We start from the raw sequence: 13758 nt of genomic DNA, 5'->3' as shown, positions 1-13758 counted from the left end.
TCACAATTTTTATTTTTTTTAATTGGACTATGGTATATAACAAATGCATATTTTAGCCGTGGGATTAATATTTTATATACTGACATTATAGTAATTTTTTTTTATATTAGCAGCTATGAATCTATACCATATGTGTATGATTTAATTTGAATTTCAAATTTAAATTTGTTAGTGTTTTAAAATTCACACGCTATATAAAAATGGTAAAATAAAGTGTATCCACGTAATCCATCACCCAAAACAAAAAACAGAGAAAACATATTCTCAACAATACAAGATCACAAGATTCATGCAAATAAAAAATAGATTTATAGAGTAATTTAATTTTTTTCTCTTTTAATTCTCAAATGAAGAATCTTATGCAATGAAATTGGTGAATATTAATCACTAGCATGAGGCACTTTCTTATGCAATGGAAATTGGTGAATATTAATCACCAGCACGAGACACGTTCTTAGAAAATTCCTTAACCAAAAATTTTAGAATCTTGAATAAAATTTCAAGCCTTGTTGGCGAATTTCTTAGAATATCGTTAAAATTGAAAATTGTCAGAAAAATGGTGTTATTTTTTTGGGAGGGGGGAGGGTTGGGGTTTGCCGAAAAAGGGATCACTGCACCTACGATGTGAGGCTTCTAATAAAAATAATTATACTTTTAATTTATTTTTGGATGGCTTTGGTTTTTTTTTTTTTTTTCAGAATGGCTTTGCTGCTCTGAGTGGCGAAGGAATTGGCTTAATTGTTTTTTTAATGCATTGCCGCTCACAAGATGAACGGCGATCGATTGTTTTTTTTTCTTTTTATTAAAAGGTAACCCTAGCGAAGTTTTTTTTTTCCCCGATAAAACGTAGCCTTAATTAGGTTTGAGGGTTTAACGTTTTACCTGAAATCCTAATTTTCAAACCATCACATCATAGTATAACCCTTTAACCTAATTTTAAAATCAAAATTCTTGAATTGTATTACTAAATTTCTATTATAAACTAGAATTGTCAAAAATTTAATATATGATATTAGAATAATAATAATTTTATAAATTTAGATGATAATCAAGTATGCCATTAAATTACTAATAAAATTTGCCTAAGTCATATTTTCAAAATTTTTTAATATTAATGTTAATTTAAATAATGATAAATAATGCAGCATTGAACAATATTTATAAAATGTAATAATTAGTATATAAACTTAAATAATAATAAATTAGGCTTAATTAGGGTTAGTATTTAACATTTTACCTAATATGAAACCCTAATTTCCAAACCCTCATAGTGTAACCCTTAATATAAACATAACCCCTTTAACCTTAATTCTAAAATCAAAATCCCTAATTCGTATTACTAAAATCCTATATTACTCAAATCCCAATATTGCTTTTTCGATTGAAGTCCTTTTAATCCACCAACTACCGTCGAAAAGCTAAGAGAAATATGAAGAAGATGAAGATGAGGACCACACCAGAAAGAGAAAAGTTGTGAGAGACTTGAGTTTTCTCAAATGCATATATATAGAGAAAAGAGAAAAGTTGAGATTGTCCGTGAAGACGAGGCATGAGTCGTTATTGTCGGTAATATAACAAATAATTGGAGTAGTGCTACTTTGACTACAAATTATTTTTTGACTAAATCATAAACCTTGATTTGTAGATCTAAAACTTTGTGATGGATCGATGGTGGAAAAACTAACGCGAAAAATTCAAATTGCGGCGTTAGTGCATGGCCGTATAAAGAAATAATAAGCGTGGCCATCACAAGTTGGTTAACGTAGGTTAGGTGGGATGGACGGTGGCAAATTATAGCCGCAATCGAGGTTTGTGGTTTTACTTTAAAAAAACTGTTTTTTCAGTTTAAAAAAATTAATTTTGGCAACAATCAAAAATTGCTATTTCACTTAAAAAATTTGTTTGGCCGCAATCTGCTTCTGTTGATCACATTGTGAGCAACGGTGCGTAGTTGCCCAGGGAAAAGAAAAATTGACGCCACAAATCAAATTTGCGGCATCAGAAAAAAATAAAAAAATAAACTTGCAGAAAAAAAATAAAAAAGGATGATGCCGCAAATCAAATTTGCGGCGTCAGGAAAAATATTAAAAAAAAAACTGAATGCCGCCAAGAAATCATAAATAAGGTTAACGAAATTTGTCCATATTAGTTGTAGCTGTCATGTCCGTGTCGGTGTCAGCAGAGCATGAGCGGCGAAAGTTTGGGAGAAAAAAAAAGTGGGAGAAATTATATAAACTAATTGTAATTTTTCTTGTTATTTTTTTCCCTTCATAATCATCTTCCTTAGAATAATTTCATAAGAAGGTTAATGGGCAGAATTAGTAAAGAAATCTGAATGATACTAATCAGATACCATTAAGTAGAAAAAGCGACATTTACACATGGGAACCTAAAAGGTAAAAGTAAGTATTTGCACGACAAGGACAAGAAAGTTTTTTGCCTTTTCATTTTCCCTTCTAAGAAAAGACATTTCAACTCAATTGGAAAAAGCTACTGTAATGTTTTAGAGGTCTTTACAAGGGAACGAATTAATGTGTTCAGGATCTCTGATTATTTTTTTAGCATGCCTTGCACTTGAGAGGAGTGAATTTTGATGAACATCAAAAAGAAACAAGAAGAGAGTAGCAACAAAGTTTACTACTTTACTTACATTAATGGAACCAAATATTTCTCAAATGAACAACATACTAAATCCATAAAACTTCAAGAACAGACTGCAGATGAAATTCCAGATTTTGAAACTCAACCCTCAATTATTTAGAGGAAGCTAAATAAACTACACAATAGGTCAATAAACTATCTGCACAGGCAATTTAAATTTCTAAGGGGGATAACTAAACAGAACCCTCTCCTTTGCTCATTCCTTCTCAATGATTACTCGTTGAGAAGATCGAGATATGGCTTTGGTTGATTGCTCAGAAGCAGCAGCACCAAGACCCTGCAACATTCTCAGTATCTCAGGGGTGTCCTCTAAGTAGTATTTAGCTTTACTTGGTTTCTGGCCAACAGTACACGCGAAAACTTCAGCAACCGGGGAGAGAGAGGCATTAGCAACTGCCCTCATTATCACTTCAAACATGTCCTCATCTGATCGATCATCCCCTATACAAAGAACAAAATCTGGAAGCAATTGTTTTTGCCGCATTGTGGCGAGGAGGCGTTCTGCTATAAGGCCTTTGTTCACTCCCTAATGTTGAGAGAACAGGGAGTAGAAGATTAGTAAAATACTCTCTACAAGAAAGGAAAGAGATACTTTACAGGAAAAACTGAAGTCATTGATGCTCTGGATGGTAAGAGAATGTACTTGTTATACTTCTGCACCTGTTTGGATTGAAGAATTTTTGGAAACTTTTTGAAAAATATACTATAGTACTTTTTGAGATGTGATGCATGTGAGATAAAAAGATAGTTGAAAAAATAAAAATATAATTGAAAAAATTGCTTATGATGCACTTTTTGATAAAAAAAATCTCAATCCAAACAACCCCGATGTAAATGTTTAAGAAGTGCTCAAGTTAATTGGTGTAATGAGACATACGAGAAAAAGAATGGAGGGTAAGATGAATCATCTTCTATGACAACATTTTTTTTAGGCAATCTGCAGGTCTAGAGGAGATGAAATGCATTTAGTTGAATTTTTGGAGAACTACAGTCGAAAAGTAGAACCAAATTATATTTCTGGATTGGTGAAGTTGTAATCATGAACATCGACCAGACTTGCAGCTGCTAGATCTTTAAGTTTATGGAAACTGTTCAAAGCAAGACAGGAGAGAATCTATGACTAACCTGAGGTTTAACTTCTACAATGTGCTGGCCACTCTTGACAGAAACTGGTTCATTATTAAGAACACTTTCCAAGTGATCTTGAAGCTCCTTAGCTTGACATGAGCCAAAATCAGGATCTGCATACTGGTAATTCCAAACCAGAGCACTTTCCTTGGTGTCTATGAAAGAACCATCTGTTGTTTCAGTGTAAAGTTGCATTACAGGTTCAGCAATCTGCTTCCAGTAAAAGTCTGGCACGGCAATACAAGTTTCCCATTCTGCATTTTGTTCCGGCCTGAAAAAGAATGACAATAAAGAAGCTATTATTGGCCAATATGGATGCTCAAGCCCAAACCGTCTGATTTAATCTGGAAAAGCAAGCTCAATGTGAAAATGTAAAGGAGATGAAAAAAATATAAATGGCCAATAGTAAGACTTGGCTGAACCAGATGAGCTGTGAATGAAAATACGGAGACGTGTATAACAAGAAAGCAAGGGAAGCTTGTCCTTTTGTGTCGTTATACAATGGCAAGTCAAATAAAGCCATAATTATGAGGAAAAAACAGAGATCACATTTGCGACATGCAAACTTCTTATTAAACAAAAATGACTGCTTAAGGGTACAAATGAGATAGGCCCTTTGCTGTACTCAGCTCAAATTCTATTTCATCATTTCTGCTGCTATTTTTGAATATCATGCCCAAACCTAGAAGCTTTTACCATGGGTAGGCATAATGTTCACCACCATTCAGGTGCCTATGCTTGTGCAAGACATTCTCAACGGAGAATGTTGTCAACTGCTTTTTAGCCCATTCTCATAAATCTAAAGTATTTTGACAAATCTCGGACCATTTCCTTATTCAACTTGCATGTTCTAAAAAATTCATTAAAGAATTCTAAGGAAAAAGTATATGACTGTCTACACTTAGACAGCATTCAGAACTTCTAGACGACAATGAGAACCTACAATCAACTACACTGATGCTGTGTTCATGGCTGCAATGCTAAACCAAACCCATCACTACAAAGAAGTTTTGCAATACATGAACGTCTCACAGTGAGCTTTCATCTTCAGCTTTTCACAGATGACAAAGGAACTAAACCAACCAAAACACGTGAATAGGGCAAAATCCACCATAGCCATGGACTACTTCCACTCCCAAAAAAAGAAAATATATACGTTCTATTTCCTCCCACAAAATTTGACAGTTGAATTGGGTATGGTTGCACTTCAAAATTAGAGGGCTGACAGCTTACCAGCATGTTGCAGCCTTAGCAAAACATGAAGACCTAGGCACTTGCGATGCTTAACATTTCTTAGTCTGGTCCAAGATGCCACAAACAAATGCAGTGAACCAACCAACTTGGCAAGTTCCAGAATTCACATCTTTTAATGAACTAATATGGTCACTTGAGAAAGACACATTTAACATTGCCAATTTTTAGGATCCATAATTATAAGTGGTTAGTTGCCTATTTGTCTTAGATTACAGCACAGACTAGGAATTGTTCATATTAAACTTATTCCGCCAAACTTATTATGCTTGTGATGGAATTTAGATTCATTTCTAGTTCATACATCATTCCTCTATATTTCTTTTCTTTTCATGAGATTTTCTCAATTAATTTGAGCACATATAGCTTTGCAAACTGATATATGCATTGCTCAAGACAACAATACCAGCCATGCTTCCTTGTAGCATAAGCAACATAATTAGCAGTAGAGTTAAAAGTCTGAGCAATGTGGCTACTTGATGTTATCTTGTGCAGCCAACAGAAGGGTGAATGAAATTCATAAAATAAAAACTTGGAAAGGTAACAAACTTTATGAATTCAGTGATTCTCAAGTGTACATACCTTACAAAGTAACCATGTTCTGCAGCAATTCCCAGTCTTTCACAAGAGGAAAACCATTGCGTTAGAGTCTTTCGCTCCTTCCCACTAACAATAAAAACCACATTCTTGGGATCTCTGCACAAGTTATTTAGGATTTCAATATTTTCTGCTTTGGGACTTGTACTCATTGAACTCTGCACGGTCATAGTACCATCATAGTCCAAAAGAATTGCACGGTTCTTGGTCCTCTTATAAGCAGATACAATGTGTTCAACTGACAGTTTTCTGAAACTTGGATCCAAAGCAATCACACGGAAACCTAAACCAAAACCAATTCCCCAGCATCTCCGCCTTACATGATCTCTACAAGCTCTCTCAAGATCTTGCAGGAAGCTACGAGCCCAATATGCAACATCATGGGTACTCACATATCTGTAGTGCTTCTCATGCCGCATTTGCTTCTCTGCTTGAGAGACTACTAATGCAGAATCCATAGCTTCAGCCACAGAATCAGTGTTCCATGGGTTAACCCTTATTGCACCACTCAGAGACGGAGAGCACCCAATAAACTCAGAAACCACTAGCATGCTTTTCTTTGGTGTTGATGGGTTCATGCCCAAGGTTTCATCTAGCTTTTCATTTCCTTGTCGAGATATAATATATTCATAAGGTATAAGATTCATTCCATCCCTAACTGCAGTAACCAGGCAACATTCTGCTATTACATAATAAGAGATGCGCTCATAGAACTGAAGCGGAGTGTCAATTAAAACCACAGGCTGATATCCTGATCGTCCAAATATCTGATTGATTCTTTTCACTGTAGCATAAGTTTCTGACTGGACTTCTTGTACGTCTTTTCCTCTGCCCCTAGCAGGGTTTGCAATTTGAACCAAAACAACCTTACCTCTTTTGTCAGGATGTTGAGTGAGCAACTGCTCAAAAGCCAGGAGTTTTAGGCTTATTCCTTTAAATATGTCCATGTCATCAACCCCAAGCAAAACAGTCTGACCAGTGAATTGATCGCGCAGCTCAGCAACCTTAGCTTCTGTCTCAGGAAGCTCCAGGACCGATTGAAGTTGGCCCATGTGAATTCCAACTGGTAGAATCTTGATACTAACAGTGCGGCCATAATACTCAAGCCCTATATAACCTCGTTTAGATTGGTATGAAATTCCAAGCATTCTACTGCAGCAAGAAAGGAAATGCCTTGCATAATCAAATGTATGGAAGCCAATAAGATCAGAGTTTAAAAGAGCCCAAAGAAGTTCATCCCTGACAGGTAAAGTTCGATATATTTCTGATGATGGGAAGGGGCTATGAAGAAAAAACCCAAGCTTCACCCTGTTAAATCTTTTCCTCAAAAATGTTGGTAAAACCATCAAATGGTAGTCATGTACCCAAACAAAATCATCATCAGGACTAATCACTTCCATTACCTTGTCAGCGAATATTTTGTTTACAGAAACATAAGCTTGCCACAAGGAGCGATCAAACCTGCCACCAAGATCAGGGGATAGGGGAAGCATGTAGTGAAATAAAGGCCACAAGTGCTGCTTGCAGAAGCCATGGTAGAATTTACTGAAGAGCTCTGGAGGAATGAAAGCAGGCACACATTTAAAAGTCTCCAGTAGAGTTTGAGCTACATCATCTTGTTCACTTGGATCAATCTCTTCTTTGAGACTACCAACGTAGATTACTTCAACATCTTCTCTGAGTCCATCTTTGAGTTGCAAAAGAAGGGAATCCTCATCCCAACTGAAGTTCCATCCTCCCTTACCTTCTGATCTTCGATGTGCCCTGATGGGAAGTTGGTTTCCAACGATGATCATTCGTTCTTCGGAAACAGAAGACTGAGCATCAGAGCTGACATTACTTCTACTTTCCTCATCGAGCTCAGATAACTTTCCTGGTAAGGTAGCAACTCGAGAGAGTTTTTTTCCTCCTCGGCTGAATGTCGGTGGATCACCAGAAGTAAGATCCAATAGGTTGGAATAAGATCTCGAAACCATTTTTGCAAACAAATTTACGCCTCAAATCTGTCAGAAATAGATTTTAAATTATGTGATCTCTACTTTATCAGGTTTCAATGCTAATACAAAGTTAGGGGAAAATATTCAAGCAAGGGATAACGATCATTATAAACGCTAGTGACAACAGAAACTTTGTAAATGCTAAAAATGAGATGAATTTCACTCAATAAATCACAAATTTTAGGATGCAAAGACAAAAACTTCTTTTATTTCAAAAATAGCTAAAGTTTCAGCTACCAGCTGGTAGACCCTCCCCCATGAAGCAAAGAAAAGAAGTATATGAATGGGTTGCTCCAAAGCAGAACAATGATTAAGTTAGAGACCATAAATTACAATAACAAGGTCGGTATAACTCTTCAAAAGAGGGAAAAAAATACATTACAAAAGAAAATTTTCAAGCAGCTCAGCAAAAAACATTTGCACAGTAACTAGGAAGACAATTCACCCCCAAAAAGAAATTCAAGCAAGAAAACAGACATTTGTAAAGCATCTAGAATAGAAAGTTAATAAGTCATTACTAGTAAACAAATAAAAATCTCAAGAAACGATGGTATTACCAAATTTCAAATTTCAGGAAATCTAGGAAACTGACAAGGTATATCAGGACGAATACAGCACAAGTTCAGTCAAGTAAACAAAAGGGATTTCTTGGAAATATTTGGTAATATGGAAAACCAACCAAAAATTATACAAAATCAAACGCAAATAAAAACTACCTAAGAAGCCAAAAAAATCTGAACCAGACAATCCATAAATGCCAGAGATGTCAATCTGCAAAGAATATTGATCCCACTATCCAAAAACACAAAAAGAATCCTCAACTCCATCAATCCTCCAAAGCTCCCAAGAGTGAAAAGAGTCAACTTTGCAAGCAAAAGGGGACATGCATCAAACAAGAAAGTTGAAACCTGTTAATTTTTCTAGCGGAAAAGCACTAATTGCAAGTGGTACTCAAAAGTAGGCATCATGATCAAGAAAGAACATGAAACGAATCCTACTAGTACACACTAAAGAAACAGAACCACAGCCATGAGCCAACTACAAATTGTTTCAACTAGAATAGTGATTGTAAAGCTAAGTGCAGTATGAGCAAAAAAGATAAACCAACCTTTCGAGGCAGAGTCAAAAGCAGCAAGAAGTATGGCTCAGAAACACCAAAGATTCTCTCTTTCCCACTCACAAGTATCTGATAAAATGCGCTAAAAAACAAATCTGATAAAAATGGACTCTTTTTTCACTCAGCAACAACAATGGCATCAAGAAGCGAAAAAACCCTTTTGCTTTTAAGGCCTCTTTTAGCTTGTGCAACAGCCCATTTCCATATTTTTCTCTGTTTAACACCTCATTACAAAGAATGGGCTGTCCTCATTTTTACACTTTTCCTTTCCTCTTCTCTCTCTCTCTCCCTCTCTCACACCCAAACACACTCAAACAGCAAAAACACACAAAGTGGAGGTGATGAGAGCATAAAGGCAGCAGAACAGTGAGCGGCAACTTCTTGTAACTTTACTGAGAGAAGGATTTTGTTACCTCCACTTAGTGTAATCATATACCCTCGCTTGGACAATAGTGAAAACATAAGCTAACATGAACTGTCATGGCCCATCACGCGTGAGACTCGTGCGTGGAGTAGACGGGAGAATCATTGGGTTTAACGGAGGAGGCATGAACTTGTGGGCTCCGCCCATGACTCGAACCATTACAATTCAAAATTCCGATGCGGGGCCCGTGAAAGTGACTTCTGGGTTCTAGACTTTTAGCGTGGCATCACGCGATAGGTGGTCGAGACGAGGTGAGAAGTTCCCTCGCTTGCCCGCTCTGATTTTATATCTGACACAGCCGTTTGTGAGTTTCTGCGAACCAATCAGAAAATGATGATATATTACCATTTTCTGTGAAGTAAACAACAAAAAATTTGCCGACATTAGTACTTCTAAGATTAAAATTTGCTGACATTAATTGTAATTCAGAAAATTTTGGCTAAACTATTTTAATCAAGGAAAAAAGTTAGTTCACTAGATTTCAATTAGAGCTATACATAGAGAATTTTCATTAAAGTTATTTTATTTTTGCTTATAAAACTTGAAAACTGATTTTTCAAATTGAGCTCATGGTATAGCTAATTTTCAGCTTTCTCTTTAAAACTTCGAAATTCTTTTATTTCCAGCAGTGTCCTTTTAGCCAAAGATATGGGTTATGGGTTTTTTCTTTTTTATTTTGGGATGATTTGTGAAGATGACAAGCTAATTAGTTTTCATATTTGTAGTTACACGTTAAGATTACACGAGAAATTGACAAAGATTTCAGGCGAGACTGAAGTTGAAACTCTCACGAAGAGTCCTTATTATATAATAAATTTTTGAATAAAGCTTTTGTAGGAGCCACTTCTATAGCTCACCCAAAAAAAATTCTTAATTTCTTTCAACTCATGAAAATTGATGTCACCTAGGCCAATTTTCTAGCTCAAAATTTACTCTAATTTGCTTGTTTTAATTATTACATATAAACAAGGAGGGTCATGCTTGGATGGTAAGATAAGCTATGATTGGTTTGTTTATTGAGAGAGGACCACACTTTGATTGACTACTGACTAGACAAGAAGGACTATACCATCTTCAAATCAAAGGATCCATGTTTGGCGCATGCCAACTGCCAACAAGCAAGTACTTCAAGAGTGAACCTGTGGGTCAATGGCAATGGCTCGTGGCCATCAGGAGGGGTTTAAGTTCTCCTTGACGGTAGATGAGGGTTTAAATTTCATCTGTAGCGAAAAAAATTTAAGAGTTGTATCATAATACTTCTTTAGTCTAGTTGGGTCTGTATACTCACTAGCTCCCTATCACAGTCTCTTTAGGCTCCTACTTTTCCTAGATTAGGATAAAGTAGATTATACAAATGTATCATTACTGAAAAAAAAAAAAAAAAGTACTGCAAGAGTGAAACATAATTGAGCTTGATGGAATGCTTCGTTTTTATGACAGTAGGAAAATGTCAATAGTGCTTCTAGGACGTGAAAGTTTAAAGTTTATGAAACAAGCATTTTGCAACAATATGATGCTACCACCAACTTGTCAAATTTATTGCTCATCTGTTCTTGGATCAGCTAACATTTCAAGCATTTTGTCTCAACATAGCAGGACATCAGTTAAGCAGGAAATAATAAGTGCCTGATTTACTGTACTTTAACTTGTCTTGTATTATGGTGGTCTAAGAAAGAGAATATCATCAAACCTAAAAGAAACCGTACGAAGTTCTCATCACCTTTTAAGAAAATGATGATTAGGTTAAATTCTTGTATTCTTGCCTCCTGCTAGGTGCTCTTTCTTTGGCAGTTCTAACTCTTGGTACAGGCTTTAAGTTGCCATATATACAAACCCCAAATGGCATTTCTGCACTTGAATTCTAGATATCTGGTCATTGGAGTAGTACTAAATCTCCCTTATCCATTGTATCAGAGCCAAGTTCCTCAATCTTGAATCGACATTAAGCTCGAATTTTCCTTCTTTGGTAAAAGAAAGAACCAAATTCAAGAAATTAAACTTACGTAAACATTTTCGCAGCTCACATTTGCAGGATTAATTAAGTTGTAGATCAATAGTAGAGAAAAGAATCAAGTGTATCCTCCCCAAAAAAAAAAAAAGAAAAAGAAAAATTGTACATCTTGATTTGTAGTCATATATACACATTAATTTGGATGATTGAATCAGCTGGTTGTTGCTGTTGAAGTATGCATACTTGTTCAACGTTATTTAATTCAAACATTAATTCATACTTTTGTAGAAACATCTATTTCCGGGCCCATAAAACCATGATTGTTTAAAGGAAGAGCTTTCAGGAGTTGTTATTCCTCGAATTTTCTATTCTTAAATGATCTCAACCATTCTGCAAATGACAATAATGCGAATATGTCAATCTTCTTTGAGGGGAATGCAAAGAAAAATCCCATATGTCAAAATCCTAATGAGTATACAAGCAAAGACAAGTATTATAATACTTGTTTACTGACCTCCATTATTGGCAACGAAAGTTTGATGAATATTCCTTGGCATACCTGCTTCGAGAAAAGCTCCTAATACCCCAATGGTCAAGTCAAGCGCCCTCACTTGAAGGCTGATGCCTGAGTTCAAATGTCATATATCACATGATTGAAGAAAATGTTGCATGGTAATGATCAAAGATGATGAATATGTTGCCTACTTGCTAGTGGTATGCATGATTAATAATTACTCTAATGATCAATTGAGGGCCTTAATATGTCACATTTTATTTTGCATAAATAGTGTCAAATTTATTTTCTTTTCATCCCTGGTCATATCCTCTTGTGGGGGGGTTTTTTTTTTCCCGGTTTACTTTGCATAGTTCCTTCTGAACGAGAGGAATAATAATGTTCCTTTGGTGCTCCTTTCAGAAAAGGAAAGAAAAAAGGGTTCCTTTTGTGCTTAAAATGCAGAATATTCTTAGCCGTAGTGATCAATTGTTGATCCAATTCGGAAACTGTACTTGTTATCCCAATAAGATTCGCAGGTTTATCCATATATGATCTGCACAACAGAAAAGTATAAGGAATGGTTCCGGACATGTATGAGTTTTTTCAACTGGTGCTCTTAGAACACTCGTTAACACATAAAGTATTCACCTAATCTACCATATATATACAGATATTAACAATTATTATCTTCTCTTGTATTTATATGCTTTCTTTATTTAATTTTACTTACCTTCCCTTATATTTATTTACTTTTCATAATTAATATTAAATTTTTAAAAATATAACACCTGAAATATATTTTAATGAGTATACGGCACCCGTTAGATAAACCGTATATAATATATACCATTGGTTGGACGAGACGAGATGGCGGAAAAAGCAAGAAGTGGAAAATTAGAATCACGAAAAAAATTAAATAAGCAACAAAGAGCCGTCAAAGAGAGGTTTAAAATACCATCACCAAACACTAAATTGTACTACAAGATTGTAGAAAAAGCTGTGTTACTATGCCTTTATTGTAAACATTAATGCACTTGTGCAAATGGTTAACAACCGTATCAAAGTAGCAAGTGCCCTGCATATTTTGCATGTGAGGATATGAAAAATTCTGATAAAAATGTCTTCTAGTTGTTGATCATCTTTTAGATAAAAAGGGTGATCGATATTGAAATTCGTCTATCAATTCTTTTATTCTTGATTCTTTGATACCTTATCTATAGAGATATGCACCAGAAGTAGTTTCTTTTTATGTTGTGCAACCTTTTTTCTTCTTCCTTTTTTTGTGTCAAATAAAGATAAGTTAGTGTCACTTATATAGCTAGACAGGTTTGGTACAATCCCTAATTTTCTACTTAGGTGTACCTTGTAATTTCCCTTCTTAGATGTAAGTTCCCTTGTAATTTTCATCCCATAACTTTTGATTTTTGACTAATTAGGTATAAGTTAATAATCATTCAATTTGGGCAGAAATTAATGTTTAATCACTCAAGTTGGACGGAATTAAAATGCGTAAGGGGAAGCAAATTAAATTCATTAGATTGGACCCACTTTGCCTTCCCTATGATTCTTTACACTCACTATTCAGTAAATTTATCCACATTATTTTCAAATTTTGATGAATTTTAGGCGATGAATTTTGAGGCACTAATGACTTTTTCCCAACGATTTATGCTTGCCCCTCATGCATTTCATTCTGTCCAAATTGAGTGATTAAACTTCAGTTTTAGCTTAAATTGAATGATTAAACGTCAATTGTCTCCAATTGGTCAAAGATTAAAATTTAAGAGGCTAAATGTGTTTTTGCTAAAACAATAGGGACCAAAATTGGTCCAACAAACTCCAAACAATGTGAATGAAAAGTACATTTCCCCTATTGTTATTCCTTGACTTTTTGTCCTTATTGCAGGAAAGTCTGCAAAACATCCTTTTAGGAAATGAGTCAGTTGAAGAAACGAAGGTGACAAATCTGCATTATTTTTAATTCTTTCGATTTTTCTTTTTCTTTTAATTTTCTACTTTGTGCACATATAAAGGCCAACCAACTTTAGACATAGCCAGGCATTTTTTGATATAAAAGGAAACGAATAATAATTTTTCAGTCCAATCAAGAAACCATTTTTTGCATAAAAGATAAAT

The 13758-nt window shown here is 35.1% G+C and overlaps 1 protein-coding gene across 2 annotated transcripts; it reads right to left on the bottom strand.

Annotated features, from left to right (window-relative positions):
* Positions 1-2622: 2622 nt before the first annotated feature.
* On the bottom strand, positions 2623-9152 carry LOC113706856 (alpha,alpha-trehalose-phosphate synthase [UDP-forming] 5-like). Of its 2 annotated transcripts, none has more exons than XM_027228884.2 (4): positions 8743-9152; positions 5623-7640; positions 3787-4060; positions 2623-3187 (listed from the first exon to the last, which is right to left on the bottom strand). In XM_027228884.2, exons 2-4 carry the CDS (start codon positions 7611-7613, stop codon positions 2858-2860), a joined length of 2595 nt encoding a protein of 864 aa, XP_027084685.2. In that variant the 5' UTR covers positions 7614-7640; positions 8743-9152; the 3' UTR covers positions 2623-2857. The 2 variants fall into 2 exon arrangements, with proteins under 2 accessions (XP_027084685.2, XP_027084686.2); XM_027228885.2 differs by lacking the exon at positions 8743-9152 and adding an exon at positions 8351-8497.
* Between the last annotated feature and the right edge of the window lie 4606 nt (positions 9153-13758).

The sequence above is a fragment of the Coffea arabica genome, chromosome 8c, assembly GCF_036785885.1.
Source record: "Coffea arabica cultivar ET-39 chromosome 8c, Coffea Arabica ET-39 HiFi, whole genome shotgun sequence".
Lineage (NCBI taxonomy): Eukaryota > Viridiplantae > Streptophyta > Magnoliopsida > Gentianales > Rubiaceae > Coffea > Coffea arabica.
The sequence above is the reverse complement of the archived record's forward strand: the minus strand, read 5'-3'. Positions and strand labels throughout refer to the sequence as shown.

Coding starts and splice junctions, on each gene's coding strand:
- LOC113706856 (XM_027228884.2), bottom strand. CDS start 7,613: ATGGTTTCGAGATCTTATTCCAACCTATTGGATCTTACTTCTGGTGAT. Junction 4,061..5,622: donor GAACATGGTTACTTTGTAAG/GTATGTACACTT, acceptor ATTCTTTTTCAG/GCCGGAACAAAATGCAGAAT. Junction 3,188..3,786: donor TTGTAGAAGTTAAACCTCAG/GTTAGTCATAGA, acceptor TCTCAACATTAG/GGAGTGAACAAAGGCCTTAT.